Genomic DNA, 16,410 nt, shown 5'->3' on the forward strand with positions numbered 1-16,410 from the left:
TGTCTTTATTTGCTGATGTAGACTTTCTTTATACTGGTAAACAACATTAAGAATGGCCATGTGTAAAAAAAAAAAAAAAAAAAAATGTTGTAGAACATGCTTTGATTTTGCGATTGCTCAGGGTTTTTATTGTATTTGCAATATATTCAGAAACAATATTACCCCTTAATCAGTATTCATAAAATGCTGATAAAACTTAAGGTGATAATGCATAGACATACACAGAACCTGATGAGGATTTATACAAGAGTACGCCTCAATTGCGCCGAAATTACATTTAAGTATATAATGCCCATTGTTAAGCTTTCCTAAGACCCTGTTGAAATAGTTCAAATACCATCATGGTCCCACATTTATCCATTTTTCTCGAACTCACATCCTCAGTCTGTGTTCTGGGCACTGAGGTCCTGGTAGTCGACAGGAATAGTGTCTGTGGGGGTGAGAAACAGAACGAAACTCACAATCATACTCACAGCACGCATAGCTGACAAGGTTGACTTTAAAATGCCGATACTCACCATTGCAACGATACTTCAAGTTGGACCAGATGATGTTTTCCTGTGAGAAGCAGAACACTCCCAGACGCCCTCCTCTCATACTGGTGTCAATTATCACCCCTGTGTCCGCCACCAGGTTTGAACCCTCAAAAAAGCGAGCCCTGGTTCACACACAAGGAGATACGAGTTAGTCACTTCACACGCTATCAGAGGTGGACAGAGTACTCAACCCCAGTACTTGAGTAAGAGTACAAATACTACTGGTTAAAAGTAAAAGTAGCTCAGTCGACATGTTACTCGAGTAAGAGTAAAAAAGTACTTGCTTTTAAAGGTACTTAACTATCCAAAAGTACATGCTTTTAAATTTACTTTAAGTAAAAGTAAGAGTAAGAGTAAATTTCTTATTTTTCTTTTAACTCTGAGAATTAACTCTTTGAAACCACCTACACTGATGTGCTGCTTTTAGGGGTTAGGGTTTCCTTCTTTGACAAACACAGCTTATGTTCAATAGTATTTTAGAAAAAAAAAAAAAGACCTGAAAGTAACGAGTAGGCCTACTTTTCAGCCTTCCTAGAAATTAACTCCAGTAAAAGTAAAAATATTTGTCTTGGAAATGTATTCAAGTAAGAGTAATAAGTACCAAATAAATCTAATACTCATGTAAAGTACAAATCCTCTGGATATGTACTTAACTACAGTAATCAAGTAAATTTACTCCGTTACTGTCCACCACTGCACGCTATCAGTGTGTGTGTGTGTGTGTGTGTGTGTGTGTGTGTGTGTGTGTGTGTGTGTGAGGGATGGAGTGCGTCTCTCCGTACCTGATGTATCCAACCTGGGGCCTGTGCTGGAGGAACCAGCGGTAGGAAACCTTGTCCTTCCAGCCAACGTTCCTGGGGTCCTTCCACAGGAGGCGGACCTGCCCCTGGGTGTCTCCGGTGTGCCAGAGGGAATTCCTCAGGTGCTCACCTGGACCCGTCTCAGACTTCACCATCTAGTAGTGAAGAGCCACAAACGATGAGAGAGAGAGGGGGGAAAAAAACTGACAGTGAGGGAATAGATGATGCAGATAAATAGCATTTCTCCCATCACCTTGAGCTGTATCCCCGGCTCGGCCACGGCTCTGAAGGGCGCAGCCTGCCAGTAGGTTTGTTCTGTCTGTTTCCACATCACCACGTAAAACGAGGAGGAGTCCTGGTAGCCGAAGATGAAGCCGGCGTAGTCGTCGTCCGTCACCGTGTTCACGTGGAACGTTCCCTCAAAGTCGACCCCGCTGAACGCTTTGTAGCCTGTATTTGTGGACAGTGGGAAAAAAAACACACAACAGCACAGGTTAGAAAAATGACACACTGAAGAAAATAAAGTTAGAGCAGATGTGAAAATATGAAGATATTCTCCACCCACCTACAGCGAGGCCAGGGTCAGAGTTCATGGTCTGGACTATCTCCATACCCTGTCAGAGCAAGAGAGAATGAACTCAGTTCATCGGTGTTGTCACGGGGAATTTAACTATAATAACAAAATTGGATCTCTTCACCTTTTTCTGTTCAGTGCCACATTGATTTAACAAAGAACATGGACAAAAGAAAACCCAAGAAAAGGTCTTAGCTGAACTACAGATAGACTGATAAAATAAAATGCTTTCATAGAAAACTGCTTGAAAACAAATAGCTGGCTCACAAAGGTGTTGTACTGTTCACCTGGTTGAGAACCACCCAGTTGGGGTCGATCTGCGAGTCGCCTTCTGGGTCCAGCACGACGGTCTGATAGGCTCTGAAGTCGGTCAGGGTGACCTCTGCGTTCTCTGGGCAGTGGTCGATTTTGTCAATGATGTTGTCTTTGTCAAAGTCTCCTTCGCATGCGTCTCCAACGTTGTTGTCTGAAATAACAAGGACACTGCTCATTTACATGCTGTGCACATCCACGTGACGTGCACACACGGGAACAAATGACAAATGGTTCTCACTATCAGAGTCTATCTGGTCCACGTTGGGAACAAGTCTGCAGTTGTCATCAGTGTCCGGTATGCCGTCATTATCATCGTCATCATCGCATTCATCTCCCTGCCAAAACAAAGTGAGACATTAGGAGTTGTCTGAACACAGAGGTGTCTCTGGGTCGGCATGAACAATAGGGATAAAAAACATGTGATGCATTTAATAGATTAAATAAAAGATGAAGGAAGAGGTAGTTTAAAACCATTCCATCCTTGTCAGTGTCCAGCTGAGAGGAGTTGATGACATTGGGACAGTTGTCCTTTGTGTTCTGGTGGCCGTCCCCATCACTGAGATAGAAGAAGGGCAAGTCAAATATATAGCAAAAATATTCCTTATATCTATTCATACAACAGGTCTTGATGGTGGGCTCTACCTGTCTATGTTGTCATCACAGGTATCTCCTACAAGGTCATCATCTGAATCGGACTGCAGGTGGAAAAAACAGACACTCAGGTCAAAACAGGTCAGAGTTGTGGCAGTCGGTGAATCTTATTCAGGTTGTTTGTTACCTGGTTTGGATTGGCCATATCAGGACAGCTGTCACAGGCGTCTCCCACCCCGTCACGGTCTCTGTCCCTCTGGTCTTGGTTGGGGACTCGCTGGCAGTTGTCAAGAATATTCTTCAAGCCTGAACACATGAAAATGTAATTTCTACTTTGTGTGTAAAGGCAGCTTCAGGAAAATGAAAACAAGCATGACAGCACAGAGCCCACAGACAGTCTGTCAAATGAATCAGCAGATGGCAGTGTTTGTTAAAGAGGAAGGTGAAAAAGTTTCCAGTGGCCTTTAATGCCTGGCAAAGGCTTACCATGGAAAAATGCTTTGAGAGAGGAGACAGACATGACCAAGCACTGAGCAATCCAGCCTTGGGAGTTAAAGACATAACCAAATGATCAAGAGCCCGAAGCTCTGCCAAACTGAATGAACAGCGGCTGCGAACAGGGCCGAAACATGCAACATGCGTCAGCATATAAAGGTAAACATGCGGGCACACACAAAGGCTCAGAAGTTTAAAAGTTTCCATTGGAACAAATAAGAGGTGTCCTATAAAAGGGCAATCAGTGAGAACTGAGAGTGTGTAACAACACTTAAGACTCCAGTTGGAGCATTTTAACATTTAACACGTTTTTCTACAGGGATTTTTAAGCTTTTCGTCCAGACGGACACAGTAGTCTTTTGTAATTATCAGCTATTAACAGTTTGCCTAAAGTTATTACCTCTAAATGATGCAATAAAAGCAGTAATGGTCCAGTAACTGGACCATTATGTGTCCAGTTACTGGACCATTACTGCATCCTATGTAACTGGTCACATAGGATGAAAAAGTTGGATGGTCATTACTGCTAATAGTAATGACCATCCAACTTTTTTATCCTTACAAAAGCCACAGCTGTTGGACTGTGTCCCTCTCATTACACACAGTGATGTAAAGCAAAACTGTGAGGATATAATGATAATTATATGACCGTTAAAAACTAACAGATACACTTACCATCCCCATCCATGTCATCATCACATTCATCTCCCAGCCCGTCCTGGTCTGTATCTCTCTGTGAGGGATTGTCTACTACTCTGCAGTTGTCACATGCATCACCATGGAGATCCTTATCACTGTTTCTCTGGTCTATGTTGGGAACAAGCCAGCAGTTATCCTGGGTTTGAAAAAAAGAGGGTTGCTGTATTATGCATAGGCCTTATGAACTAAATAGACCTACATTTACATTCATTACATTGGTGGCTGTGTATTGTATGCTGGACCTGTGGTCACCTACGTCTATGTTAATGATGCCATCATTGTCTGCATCATCATCACAGGCGTCACCCTTCCCGTCCCTGTCTGCGTCCTCTTGCCCAGAGTTTGGCACAAACACACAGTTGTCCTGGAAACCCCACAGGAAAAAACACAGAGGCACACACAGACACAAACACCATTAAGTTTTAATTCTACATTGAATTAAATACAAGAGAGGATGGGGGATGCTTGACACGAGTACCTGCTTACAGTTGCTGTCTCTGCACGGGAGAGTAGTGTCAGGATGTGCGTCAATATCTGTGTCCTTTCCACACGTGTAGCCATTACCTGCCCAGCCAATGCCACACTAAACCACACAGAAAAGAGCACGGCATGACATTTCATTCAAATGGTGAGATGTGGAACAGCCCGACAGTATAATGGTTCACATTCAGGTGTAAGATATGGTATATAAACTGGCAGTATATTCTGAATTATTACCATACAGGTAATGCTGCCGTCTCGCTCCACAATACACTCAGCGTTGGCGTCACAGGGGTTGGGCTGACCGTTGGGGCAAAGCCTGCTGCCACGGCAGCCTCCCACCTGGTCACCTGTGAAGCCGGCTTTACACTCGCCGCAGCGGAAGGAGCCCTGATGAGGACGATATCGAGTCAGAGACCAGGGCGCTATGCGAAAGGAGAGTGTGATAACCATGTAATGGTCCCATTGGTCTTACCATAGTGTTGTAGCAGTTTGAGTTGGCAGTGCAACCTCCATTGTCAGGTGGGCCCAGACACTCATCTATGTCCTCACATACCTGTCAGCAGCAGGATGTAAAGTCCAGACAAAGAAATCAGTTGGTTGTCTGTTGAGGCTCAGATAAATCAAAGACAATGTATTCATTTTTAGCTGTACCTGTTTGTTTGATTTAGCATAGGATATTCCCACTCCATTCAGCTCTGGCCCAGTGTATCCCAGAGGGCATTTCTCACAGCGGAAGCCAGGAGCAGTGTTCACACACCGGACGCCAGGGAAACATGGGTTGAACTGGCACTAAACACATACACAAATAACACAGAGGCTTGTCAAACACTGCTTTCACGTCCTTGTTGCAGAAACGGACGCTCATAAAGAAGAAAAACAGTGTGTTCCATACCTCATCTACGTCGTCACAGTGCACGCCGTCTCCTGTGTATCCATCTGGACAGGGGGCACACTGGAAGTCCCCTGACTCTGAACGGATGCACATGTTCTGTCTGAAACAGGTCCCAGGTGGGCACTGAGTCAAATGCTGAGGCAGCATGTCAAACCGCCCTGGACCTGGACCTGGACCATTATTAGTTGGACTGCCTCCAAGACCTGTGGACACAAATGTACCGATATAGAAATGCATTGTTATACTGTCAGAAGTGACTAAATAGGGTAACTGAGACCATTTTTTGTTTTGCTTACCACAGGCGAGACACTCTGCGATGGTATTCCTCAGAAAGGTTGTCTCCTTAATCTTAAGCAGAAAGGAAACAGGGTGTAGTACTGTTAGTGAATGTATTAGTACTTTACATCAAAATCTATAAAGTGTGTGTCTGTTTAGGTGCTATGTTTCCTTACATAATAGATTTTCTCAGTGTGTTTGATAAATTCATTGCCTCAGGCTCCCTGAGGCAAATTCTCTGCGTTAGATGATCATCTGAAATCATCCATTCCTATCTGCTGTTGAGGTTAAGGTCCGATTTTTGATTCATTTAGCTGTCTGTCAGCGATTGAAACGCAGCCGGTCGGAAGGTCCTCCAAGTCTGGATTCTCACTTTTCACAATGAATTGCAGATTTTTATTGAAAAGCCAATGTCACCACAGAGAAGAAAGGACATCCAAATGGTTTTGAATCAGCCCACATTCTTCCACTTTTACAAACAGGTCGTCCAACCTTTTATATGAGTTTCATCTCAACAAATTTGATCTCCCCTTCAAATAGGTTTGAAAAGGCAGCTATAAGGATGGCAAACAATGTAACCAAATAATTCAACAAGTTACCATACTCGGTTATCAAAATGCTGTGCAGTTCTTGACTTGATTGTGACCTTATGATACATTTTAATACTTGTCCTTGTGTGTTCACTTTCCATCAAGAGGTGACACAGACCTGCTGGTGGAGTAGCGCCTTCATGTCAGACAGCATGGTCTTCAGCTCCAGAATGGTGGCCTGGTCATGTACCATCCTACCTGCCTGGATACCTGTGAGGTAAACCAGAATTAGAAAACTAAAAGTTCATCATTTAGGCTACATGTGCAACAAAACAAAACAAAATATTTGAGGTTAAAGAGTTTATTATGTCTAGTATTTTTCAAGTTTTCTATTAGTTTTAAGGTAAAATGAGAGCATGCGTGTGTATGTGCATTATGTGACAGAAAATCTTTGTCTCTCACCCAGCAGTTGTAACGATTCAGCCTGATCTACACTACAGTCCTGCAAAGTGGCCACATTATCTATCGTGTCCCCTGTGACCAGCTGGAAGTGAGTCAGTTCATCCTTACAGAACAACAGAGGAAAGAAAGAATTCAGACTGCATGTAGGCTACTTGATTCATATCGTGGCGCAAATAAATCAAATAATATGTTTTTATGCAGAATATTTTAACAGTAGACCTCTCATTCACCTGTCCATTTGGCTGCAGGGTCCTAAGCGCCACCCTGTTGGGACCAGGTGGCAGCGACCCAAACGCAGCTGGTAGATCGTTCAAGGTGTGTGCCAGTCTGCAGTCCATGTAGATGTTGAGGCGAGGCGGACCGCGCTGTAGACCGCTGGCATGTAGCATCACGTGATGCTCTCGACCGTCTGCCAGGGAGGGGTGGTTGAAACTGGTTGTGCCGTATCTGCCATCGGTCTTCTGGTAACGAATGGTGACTGCAGATGGAGAGAAATCAGCAAACACATCATGCTGACACAAACAGCTGATGATGCAGTGTGTGGTCGTATAGCAGGCACTGTTATATGTGAAATAATCTACCTTTGTTGAGTTTGGCCTGCACGCTGAAGTCCAGGTACTTGGTGTTGTCTTTGGGGTTGATGATGCTGTACATAGAGGTGGGGCCCTTGCTATGGAGCCTGAAGGAAGAAAGGAGGAAAGCCTCGTCTTGCCCTTTGCTCTTTAGCTTTCCTTGGAGCAAGTCTGGCAGGCAGTCTGGAGAGTCCAGCAGGTCATAGACTAATGCAGAAGAGGATTGTTAAACACCTGCATTACGCTGCTGTAGGTGCATTGTGACATCATTGTGACAAGGAGAAAAGGCACAATGTAACGATAAAGGCAGGAAACACTTTGTCTGTTACATCTGCTGCTGACTTTTTGTCAGTTTGGTTTTGGCTTTGACTGGCTATTCTGCTTTATTATGTGTGACAGTGCTCCATGTGTGTGTGTGTGTGTGTAGGTGTGTAGGTGTGCGTGTGTGTGTGCACAAGTGCAAGTGCATGTTCATGTTTGTATCCTGCTGTCTTTTATAGAGTGGTGGATGAGAGTTACAGAGAGCAGCAGCAGTAAACTCTTTCCACTGGAACAAACCCACCGCTTCACACTCACATGCACGGACACACACGCACACATACACACACATACACACACACAAGAAACACTTGCACGCAACCATTAGCTGAATTCAAAAATAATACGATGTGACAAATTGTATGGAAAAATGTGCGTGATGATTCCAGGCAAATCGAAGTTCTGCGCATGCACTTTCTCACTTGGTAACCGGTGTTGTTTTACCATTTGAAACTGGTCCTATTTAGGTCAGACTGTTACTAGATCCTGGACATTAAACACTGCAAACCACAAAAAAGCCAAATTCATGCCAACTAAATCAACGAAGCTACCTTTGTTAATTGCAGCTTACTGCAGATGGGAAGTTACAAGAGGAGACAACAGACTGTCAGAAATGTGCAAATGGAAACGACAGTCACTAAAACTGTTTTAACATGTAGAGCACGTATGAACATGCTGTAGGTATATAATGTTTTCCAGAAGGGCACGGATAGAGAAGAGCCTGTACTTACCAGTGCCTTCAGCTGTGACAGAGAGCACCAGCTGCTGCAGCACCAGAGACAGAGCTGCTGCTCTGGCCCACATACCCATCATCTGTGCTTCAGAGCGGGACACACCTCAAAAGAAGCCGTGTCCCTGTAGAAAGAACTTAATTTCCTCCTGCGGGTCAGTAAGAGAGTCACAGGCTGTGTCCAGATCTTGAAGCAGAATATCAGCAGAGGTGAGATGGTCCTGTGGCCACAGGCACAGCTTTTAAAGCAAAGGGGAGTGTTCTTGTAAGCTCTTGTTGCGAAAGCGGCACAGTGTAGGGACCATTTTAATAGATTGGGGGTGTGTCCCCATATCCTCTCATTGAATGATAAGTTGCATATTGCCCCTGCTTGTAAAAACTGAAGTATAACTACATGCTAGAAAAAGTAAAACAGTCCACAAATAAATGTGACACAAAATATAAGGTATCATATAGGGGGCATTTTATTCTAAAAAAGCTGGTGCTGCATTAGTTATACTTCAGAGCTAAATGTGAGTTTTTATGTAGCCTATTTATGACTCTATTTGATTTGAAATCAAGATTAAGCCTTCATCCCTTAAGTCCTACGTGTTTACTGCGTTTTTGGGAGTGGTAAAATAATAGCATGAAAAGTCAGCTCACTCAGCCAACACTAAAAAATGTCTGAAATGAATTGTGCCTGGGTCTCAAGAGAGGAAAATCTGTTTCCAGCTGGCCATTGTTTCTCGCAAACATCACTGAACCTGTGTCCTAAATGTGGATTTCATCTTCCAGCTCTTTTTCGGTAAACCAGTTGAACTGTCTAACTGTGCCAGATGTTTTTAATTTTTATTTAATTGTATTTAACTTGTTCTGAATGCCTCTGAAAAGTGTTTCTAAATTCCATCGGTTGAAGAATGTGGGAATAGAAAGCTAGACTTGGGACACTTTTTGACCCTGGAAACATTTCACGTAAGGCGTCTGGTACTCGTCTTAAAAGTTTTCTCTACTTACCTCAAGTAGATTTCAACATCTCAGCTGCTGGGCCGATCCAAGCCGTGACATTTACCATCCCTCGGTGCATTATCACCATGGATGCGACTGTGTCTGGCTGTCTGGTCTCTGACCAAAGCCCTGGCAGCCTTCAACAGTCTGACTATCTCCCCCAGGACCGACATCATGTTATTGCTGCTGAAAAGATATACAGCTCTACAAAAATGGAAATTACTATTTGACATGGCAATAAAAATCCCAAATTGTGACTTGTTCTATCAAAAGACTATAAAATAAGACCATATAAAGAGCAACAATGTGATATGAGTTTTTGATCATGCTACCTCTATCCAGATTTTAAATTGTTGGCATAATACACTGACTAAATATCACCACTCGGAACAACCACATGACTTTGTAATGTTAATCTTGGCTTTTTAGACAAACATTTAATTTTGATCTGTATAAATAAAAATTGACCTGACGTTGTTATATCAATAAACTTAGGGATAAGGATCAGTTCCTATTCTGAATTCGGAATCTGAACACTGAATACTTTTTTAATCAAATATCACTGATTGATTTTGAATGAGAGGCTACATCAGTGACCAAAAAAAAGCCATTCATAAATGTGAACTTGAGAGTGCAATATTCATGCTGCTCTGGATCTTATAAATCTCACAATCTTACTCCATCCAGTTGGATTTGTAAGGATTGGATTTACACAGGATTGCTCACAGATGTTGTCATGTGTTCTCATACGTGTTGTTATATGTCAATTAAGTCTTTCTCATTAAGTGTACCATTCTCTCTATTAAAGTGGTGACTTGTTGTTTTCCTACATGGTTCCGTCACCACTGCTTACCAATTTTATGATCCCTAAAGTGAAGTAAAGCATCATCCTAATAAACCACAAAAAAAAGCTAATGAGTATTTACAGGGAACAGACTAGTATAGTTACCTCAGTAAATCAAGGCAGATGCTGAATTTTCAGATTAAAAGCCCATATTTAATTCTCATAATAGCCTATTTACTTCACATTATTATTCCTTTATGTCACTGCAAATAGAGACCACTTGACTTAGCCTTATCATTTGGAATATCTAAAAAAATATTTATTTTCTCAACTGATTTTTCTCTCTTTTTTTCTATGATATCTTATCTTATACACTTGATATTTCCCACCTGATTTTTTCCTCTTTGATTTCTGATGTGACGGATGTGACAGGTAGCTGGTCGTGACGTCATCGGCTCCCTCCATGAGTCAAAAAACATGGCGGCTGCCATGGAGCTGAGATGCTGGGGAGGAGACTGGGGTTTGCCTTCCGTCCACACCGAGTCCCTCATAGTCCTGGTAACGTTTCCGTCTGCTTGTACAAACTACTACGCTCACTATGATCCGTATCAGCCGGTTTTCTTTCTAGCTTCGGTTTCCTCTGCCTCCTCGCCCTGTGCCTCTGGTTAGCTCCCGTGCTAACCAACCTGCTGCAGCCTGCTGTCGGCTCGGGGCGATGTGCAGGACAGAAAATAATGTTTTTCTTAATGCCAACTCAATGTTCATCCCGCTACAGAAAAGGATCTGTGCGAGCTGCATGGTCATGTCCTTTATATGTGTCTGGTTGTCACACGTCTCTCTCGTTGCAAACAAAGGTTTGGTGCCTTCAAGGTCAGTTTGCACAGGGTCCGACTTGAACCTGTTGTGTTTCCGTGCTCAGCCTCCTGCTGTGTCCGTCGACGGTGGCAGAGGTGGAAATCAGCTGGTCAGGAGATAAACAGCTTGTTGTTAGTGGTCTCATCTGTATGTTCTCCCTCACTGAATCCATGTAGTTACGACTGCTGCCACCAGGTGACAGTCATTTCCAGATGAGGATGAAACCTACAACATCTATAAAGCAATGTATTAGAATAATAGTGGTTTGTTTGTTTTGTTTTGAGTGGATGCATTGACAGCATTATAATATGGTTACAAAATATAATATTATCCAGGTGTTGTTCTGAACTCATCAAGATGTAAATCGTATTTAATATGGGTGATTTTAGAAAGTAGGAAGTTAAATTATATAAATAGGCCTATAGTAATATTTTGATTCTTAAACCTTAATCTTGTCATACAGAAATGTTCATATTCTGACTCGAGCACCTTCAGTGCAGTGATTTTCTGCTTTACGTCATTGTAAACTGAACATTAAAAAATAAGACAGCTGACAATATTGCCTTGGACTTCTGAAGAATATGATAATGATGGGTGATTTTTGCCCTAATTTTACATTTTGTAGCCTAAATCCGAATAAAACATTAACACATCACTAGACTGGATAATAGTTTCAGTTTTAACTGATTTAGTTAAACATCTATTTGTCTTTATTTTGGTGTGTTTTTTGTTTTATTGCTTGTGGTTTTGCTTTAACAATTTAGGCTACCTCTTGCTAGATGAAGTTCTGTTGTTTCAGATCAGCACAGACAGCAGTGTAATTATAATGGTCCCTTCTTGTGCCAAATGTATTTACAGTCAGTGGTATATTCCCCCTGGTGGTACAACCTAATCTTGACTGAAGTATTACAGTATGCATTGGGGCTGTAAATAGCTCAGGAAGTATTTCCCTGACAGATGCAACATTTGACCAATTGTTTCACTGTGACATTTATGACTGACTTGTAAGTGCGCTGACTGTTGTTTCTGTTATTATCTTGACTGAAATGTGGGTTTTCTTTCAGGCATACGCTAAGTTTTCTGGGGCTGAGGTCACAGTTTCCCCTATAGACTGGACATGGAGAACACTAACAGGTGAGCTGCAGCTTCTCATGAAGAAATTCATAACATGGCGGTCAGGATGCCATAATTGCCTGGTATACACACACACACATGATATGATATATGTACGTGTCATCAACAGAGACTTCTAATACTGAAACGGGAATATTTCCAATATTTAAGAAGTAAATGTAAACTGTAGTCTCCCTATACATTTGAAATGATAAGACTTTCAAAATGGTTTCATGCAGATGAACTTCCACTCTGTAACTTCACCTCAGTCTTAACTTGTAATGTTCCTGTTGTTCAACCTGCAGCAACAGTGCCAGAGTTGCTTTGTGGAGACTCTGCAGTGCAAGAACCAGCACAGATACTCAACTTCCTGAGGAAACAGGTGAGAGTCGGCCAATGCTGCTTACTGTCCGTCACCTATTATGTCTTCAAACCCATGTAACAGAATGAGTGGATCTTTTTCATATTTTTCAGAGGTTTAATGCAGATTTTGAGCTGACAGCCCGACAAGGAGCGGACACCATGGCATACATCGCCCTGCTTGAAGAGAAACTACGACCAGCTCTGGTAAGAACATACATAATCCTTCCTGGTAAACACTGATCTGTGAGGACTGTCAGTATTCAGACTCAGGTCTTGTCTCCCACAGTTACACACTTTCTGGGTGGATGCAGAAAACTACGCCAATCTGACACGTCCATGGTTTGCGTCTCGCTCGCCTTTCCCTCTCAACTTTCTCGTACCATGTCAGTATGCCAACACTGCCCTCTCTCGCATCCTTCTAACCAAAGGAGAGGCACCGCTACACAGAATCAGCGAAGTGGAGGGAAAGGTAAATACTGATCTGTCTCACCACCAGTCACGTCGTCTCAACTCTGTCCACATGTCAGTTCTTTCTGTTTATAACCGTACGTCTTTCCCACTCTGTCTGCCTCAGATCTACAGTGATGCTAAAGAGTGCCTGAATCTCCTCTCCTACAGACTGGGAACAGAAAACTACTTTTTTGGCAACTCGTGAGTTCTTTATTTTTAAGAAGACCACACGTTGTAATAAATGAACATGCTGATCTACTGGGGAAAAAAACAAAAACTTAAATTAAATGTGTTGTTTAGACACTGTTTGTGGTTAAACAAGTCATGTTACAAATTTTTATATAAGTTCAAAGAAAAAGTGAGCACAACTGTATACAGGTGCACAGCAAAAGAGGCTCAGACAAATCACAAGTAGCCGTAACTCATGTAGGTCCAACCTCTTACTATCTTTTAAGATACTACTGCTGCCTGGATTAAAAGATAGTAAGAGGTTGGACCTACATGAGTGCTGGCTTTGTGATTTTTACAAATTTTGATATAAACAAACTCAAGTGTATTAGATAAATCCCTGTAGATTTTCTTGTTGTGTTCACTGTAGTTAATAAGTGTAATTCTACATTAGAAATTTTGCCTTTCATAGCCGAGTAGTGCTTGTAATGTAATAGTTTGTGTGTGTGTGTGTGTGTGTGTCATTGTAGACCCTCCAGTCTGGATGCCTTTGTATTTGGTTTTGTGGCTCCGCTCCATAAAGCTAGTCTTCTGAGCAGTCCTCTGCAGAGCCACCTCCGACAGCTGGATAACCTCTCACGCTTCTGTGATACCATCCTTGCAGTCCACTTCAGCTCGGATCAGCCTTGTAAGATCACGGCAAACCCCAGAAATATTCACACTTTGGGACTTAAGCTTTGTAAAATTAGGTCACAAAAGGTGTGCGGGAATATTTACCAAGTCAAAACAACTAACATCATCAGATTTTTCCTTCTACTTCCTCTCCTCACAGCTTGGGTTCGATGCATGCCTGCTCTTTCTGTCTGCTTTATTTTTGGGTGTTCATTGACTTTAACACTGTTCCCATTCTTCTAATTCTCCGCGATCTCCTTTTCCCTCTGCTGGTGTCCTCTTGCGTCATCTCTCTCCAGGTCCTCCCCCACCTGTTCAGGAAACTATGGATGCCAACCTGCAGAAACTAACTCAGCTTGTAAACAAAGAATCCAACTTAATAGAAAAGGTGGTTCTGCTTTCCTTTCCTCTTCTTCGCATGGTTTCATGGTTGCATTTTGCAGGTGCAGTCTCATATAAATAGTCGTAGTGAATCACTGTTTTCTGCTCCAACTAAACTGTGCGTCTTGTACTGTAGATGGATGACAACCTTCGCAGCAGCCCTCAGCACAAACCCCACAGACCAGACCCCAAGCCCAGTCTGGCCAGTGAGAAGAGCTCTACCCCTGCCTAACCCCTGACCTTACCCCCCTGATCCAGCCTTATGAAAGGAGGAGGACCACCCCGTAGATGAAAGGTGCTGCTCCGAGTCTGACTCAACGTCCTGTCCTCAAATCAAAAATAATTGTCACAAAGCTGAACTGCAACTCAAATGAGGAAAAAAAAGTCACATCAGTACCAGGAATATGACTATGTGATAATAAAGAGACTTTTTTTTTTTTACAGCAAGATAATGATGATGGGTTTCAAAGATGTTTGACTGAAAGAGGAGGAAAAGTGCTCTTGTGAGGTTTTTAAGAAGGTTGAGCGTATGTATGTGGTAAAGAAGGAATGCTATGAAGTGGTGCTCAATGAGAAAGACACAGAAGGTTCAAAGGGAAGCCAACCTACACTTAGTGCACCATAGAGAACACGAAGATATTAAAGTACTAATACTAAGTTTAATACCAGGAGAGCATGGTGACTGCAGTAGATGAGCATGGTGCTGCTAGAGCAAGACCGTATGGGAAGAGTTGTCAAACAATCTGAGCACGCATTAGTCCTAACACACCCACTGTAAAATGTTCTGCACTGTAAATTCTAACAACATTTTCATTTGGGGTAATGTACACTATGGTATGCAGTCATAACTATAGGAATGAGCGATTACTTATTCTGCTCTGCTTTCACCTCCTTTTGTTGTGTATAGCTTGTAAAGTTGTAAATAGTTTCAAATCAATGCAATTTACTTGTGGTTTCCTCTAATAGGGCTGATGAGCTTGTTCACAATCTTTGCCACATCCACTGAGGTAATGGAAGGGCCTTACACACTGTATTAACTTATTCGTGTAAAATATTTGGGATTGTTGTGTTTATGTATGTTTGTGTGTGTGCATCGTTTTTTTTTCCTTTCTTGTGTAACATATTGTGTGTCATTAACAATCCACTCATGTCTGTTTTTGCCATGATTTTCCACGACCAATATTTACATTTGTTTTCTTTTTTTTCCTGCTGTGTTTATGATTTGTGCCTATTTAACGCTCATTTTGTTTAAATTGAAGTGTCTGTCCCGTTTGGGAATGTCTCATTAGCTGCCTTATGTTTTCCTTTAATTGCACAGTTTGATTATCTAGCACATTTTCACTGAGATATAAGTTGACTCTTTTCTGTTTTTGCTTTTGTTTTTATTATTATCATGTTTCATAATATCCTCACAGCTCCTGCACCACAGAAACAAGTCTACTCCATGTGATTTCTTTCAGGATCATGATTTTGAAATATTAACCCTCGTAAAAATTCTTGGGCTCTTGTAACTTCATGGGTACATTACTTTTAAAGCACCATAATCTGAAACTGAAGTGTTCATTGGGTCGTGTGCTGTCATCACACTGTGTAGTCAGTCCGGCTGGTGCGGACCATGTGGGAGCAGTGTGCCTTCACAACTGCTGGTGTCAAAATGTCTTGTCAACAGTGTCCTTCATATTTTTTCATGAATTATCTTTTTCATTTCAGTCGCTGTTCATGATGTGTTGATAACAATTGTCTTCATATTACTGAAATACAAATACGATAAGCCAACATCGGCCACTGTCTTTTATTTAAATATTTACTTACCAAGCAAAATGAACATTTCCAAACATGTGCTTATGAATGGCGCCAAAATCAGAGCTTGTGGTGGACTCCACTGGTTTTTTTTCTTTTTTTTAAAGAAATTGTCGTTTCCACCCTGCCAGTGCATCAAGCCACGCTATTGGCTGACCTGTTTTTCCCAATTCCACCATTGCCCACTTTGCTTCTTATTGTGTGACCACTTGTTTAGATGTTGGGAGGATAAAGAGCTCTTTGTCTGGCTTTTGGCTTTAGACATGGAAAAAGAGGAGCGTAATTAAACTGAGAGGAAATGATGTATACTTGAAATGAGATATTATCCGAGTCACTGGTCACGTGTGGGAGCAAGTCCTGCCGAGATGTCTACTGGCTGGCTATCTAATGGGCACAGTAACAGGAAATAAAGAGCACATTTGGATCTGTTGTCAATTTTCTGTTGCATCTTTTCAACTGCAGCGTTTTTACGACTAATTTTTCTGGGTTAGGAAAATAGTTGTCGGAGAACTCCATTGTTGAGACTAGGTACAAAAGCAGGTCACCACCACACCACTTTTTTTGACC

At 42.1% G+C, this 16,410-nt stretch overlaps 2 protein-coding genes across 3 annotated transcripts; one reads left to right on the plus strand and one right to left on the minus strand.

Annotated features, from left to right (window-relative positions):
- Positions 1 to 23: 23 nt before the first annotated feature.
- thbs4a (thrombospondin 4a) lies at positions 24 to 8,525 on the minus strand. Its single transcript, XM_083979658.1, has 23 exons — positions 8,275 to 8,525; positions 7,235 to 7,432; positions 6,884 to 7,131; positions 6,654 to 6,756; positions 6,370 to 6,461; positions 5,682 to 5,733; positions 5,386 to 5,588; positions 5,145 to 5,282; positions 4,966 to 5,046; positions 4,728 to 4,880; positions 4,489 to 4,593; positions 4,267 to 4,374; positions 3,987 to 4,146; positions 3,004 to 3,122; positions 2,868 to 2,920; positions 2,697 to 2,781; positions 2,464 to 2,560; positions 2,198 to 2,376; positions 1,902 to 1,950; positions 1,590 to 1,786; positions 1,319 to 1,491; positions 519 to 658; positions 24 to 430 (listed from the first exon to the last, which is right to left on the minus strand). Exons 1-23 carry the CDS (start codon positions 8,354 to 8,356, stop codon positions 381 to 383), a joined length of 2,865 nt encoding a protein of 954 aa, XP_083835784.1. The 5' UTR covers positions 8,357 to 8,525; the 3' UTR covers positions 24 to 380.
- A 1,990-nt stretch (positions 8,526 to 10,515) lies between these two features.
- On the plus strand, positions 10,516 to 16,006 carry mtx3 (metaxin 3). 2 transcript variants are annotated; one of them, XM_083978325.1, is made up of 9 exons: positions 10,516 to 10,599; positions 11,961 to 12,030; positions 12,315 to 12,391; positions 12,484 to 12,576; positions 12,659 to 12,841; positions 12,947 to 13,023; positions 13,521 to 13,678; positions 13,962 to 14,050; positions 14,180 to 16,006. In XM_083978325.1, exons 1-9 carry the CDS (start codon positions 10,519 to 10,521, stop codon positions 14,273 to 14,275), a joined length of 924 nt encoding a protein of 307 aa, XP_083834451.1. In that variant the 5' UTR covers positions 10,516 to 10,518; the 3' UTR covers positions 14,276 to 16,006. The 2 variants fall into 2 exon arrangements, with proteins under 2 accessions (XP_083834451.1, XP_083834452.1); XM_083978326.1 differs by lacking the exon at positions 13,962 to 14,050.
- The last annotated feature ends 404 nt before the right edge of the window (positions 16,007 to 16,410 follow it).

This window comes from Trachurus trachurus, assembly GCF_905171665.1.
Source record: "Trachurus trachurus genome assembly, chromosome: 9".
NCBI classification, from domain to species: Eukaryota; Metazoa; Chordata; class Actinopteri; order Carangiformes; family Carangidae; genus Trachurus; species Trachurus trachurus.

Excerpts from the sequence above, each read along its gene's own strand:
- thbs4a (XM_083979658.1), bottom strand. The coding sequence starts at position 8,356 with ATGATGGGTATGTGGGCCAGAGCAGCAGCTCTGTCTCTGGTGCTGCAG. Across the intron at positions 4,594-4,727 it reads ACGGCAGCATTACCTGTATG|TGTGGCATTGGCTGGGCAGG; the intron begins GTAATAATTCAG and ends TGTGTGGTTTAG. Across the intron at positions 2,561-2,696 it reads ACACTGACAAGGATGGAATG|GGAGATGAATGCGATGATGA; the intron begins GTTTTAAACTAC and ends TTGTTTTGGCAG.
- mtx3 (XM_083978325.1), top strand. The coding sequence starts at position 10,519 with ATGGCGGCTGCCATGGAGCTGAGATGCTGGGGAGGAGACTGGGGTTTG. Across the intron at positions 12,392-12,483 it reads TCAACTTCCTGAGGAAACAG|AGGTTTAATGCAGATTTTGA; the intron begins GTGAGAGTCGGC and ends CATATTTTTCAG. Across the intron at positions 13,679-13,961 it reads CTTCAGCTCGGATCAGCCTT|GTCCTCCCCCACCTGTTCAG; the intron begins GTAAGATCACGG and ends ATCTCTCTCCAG.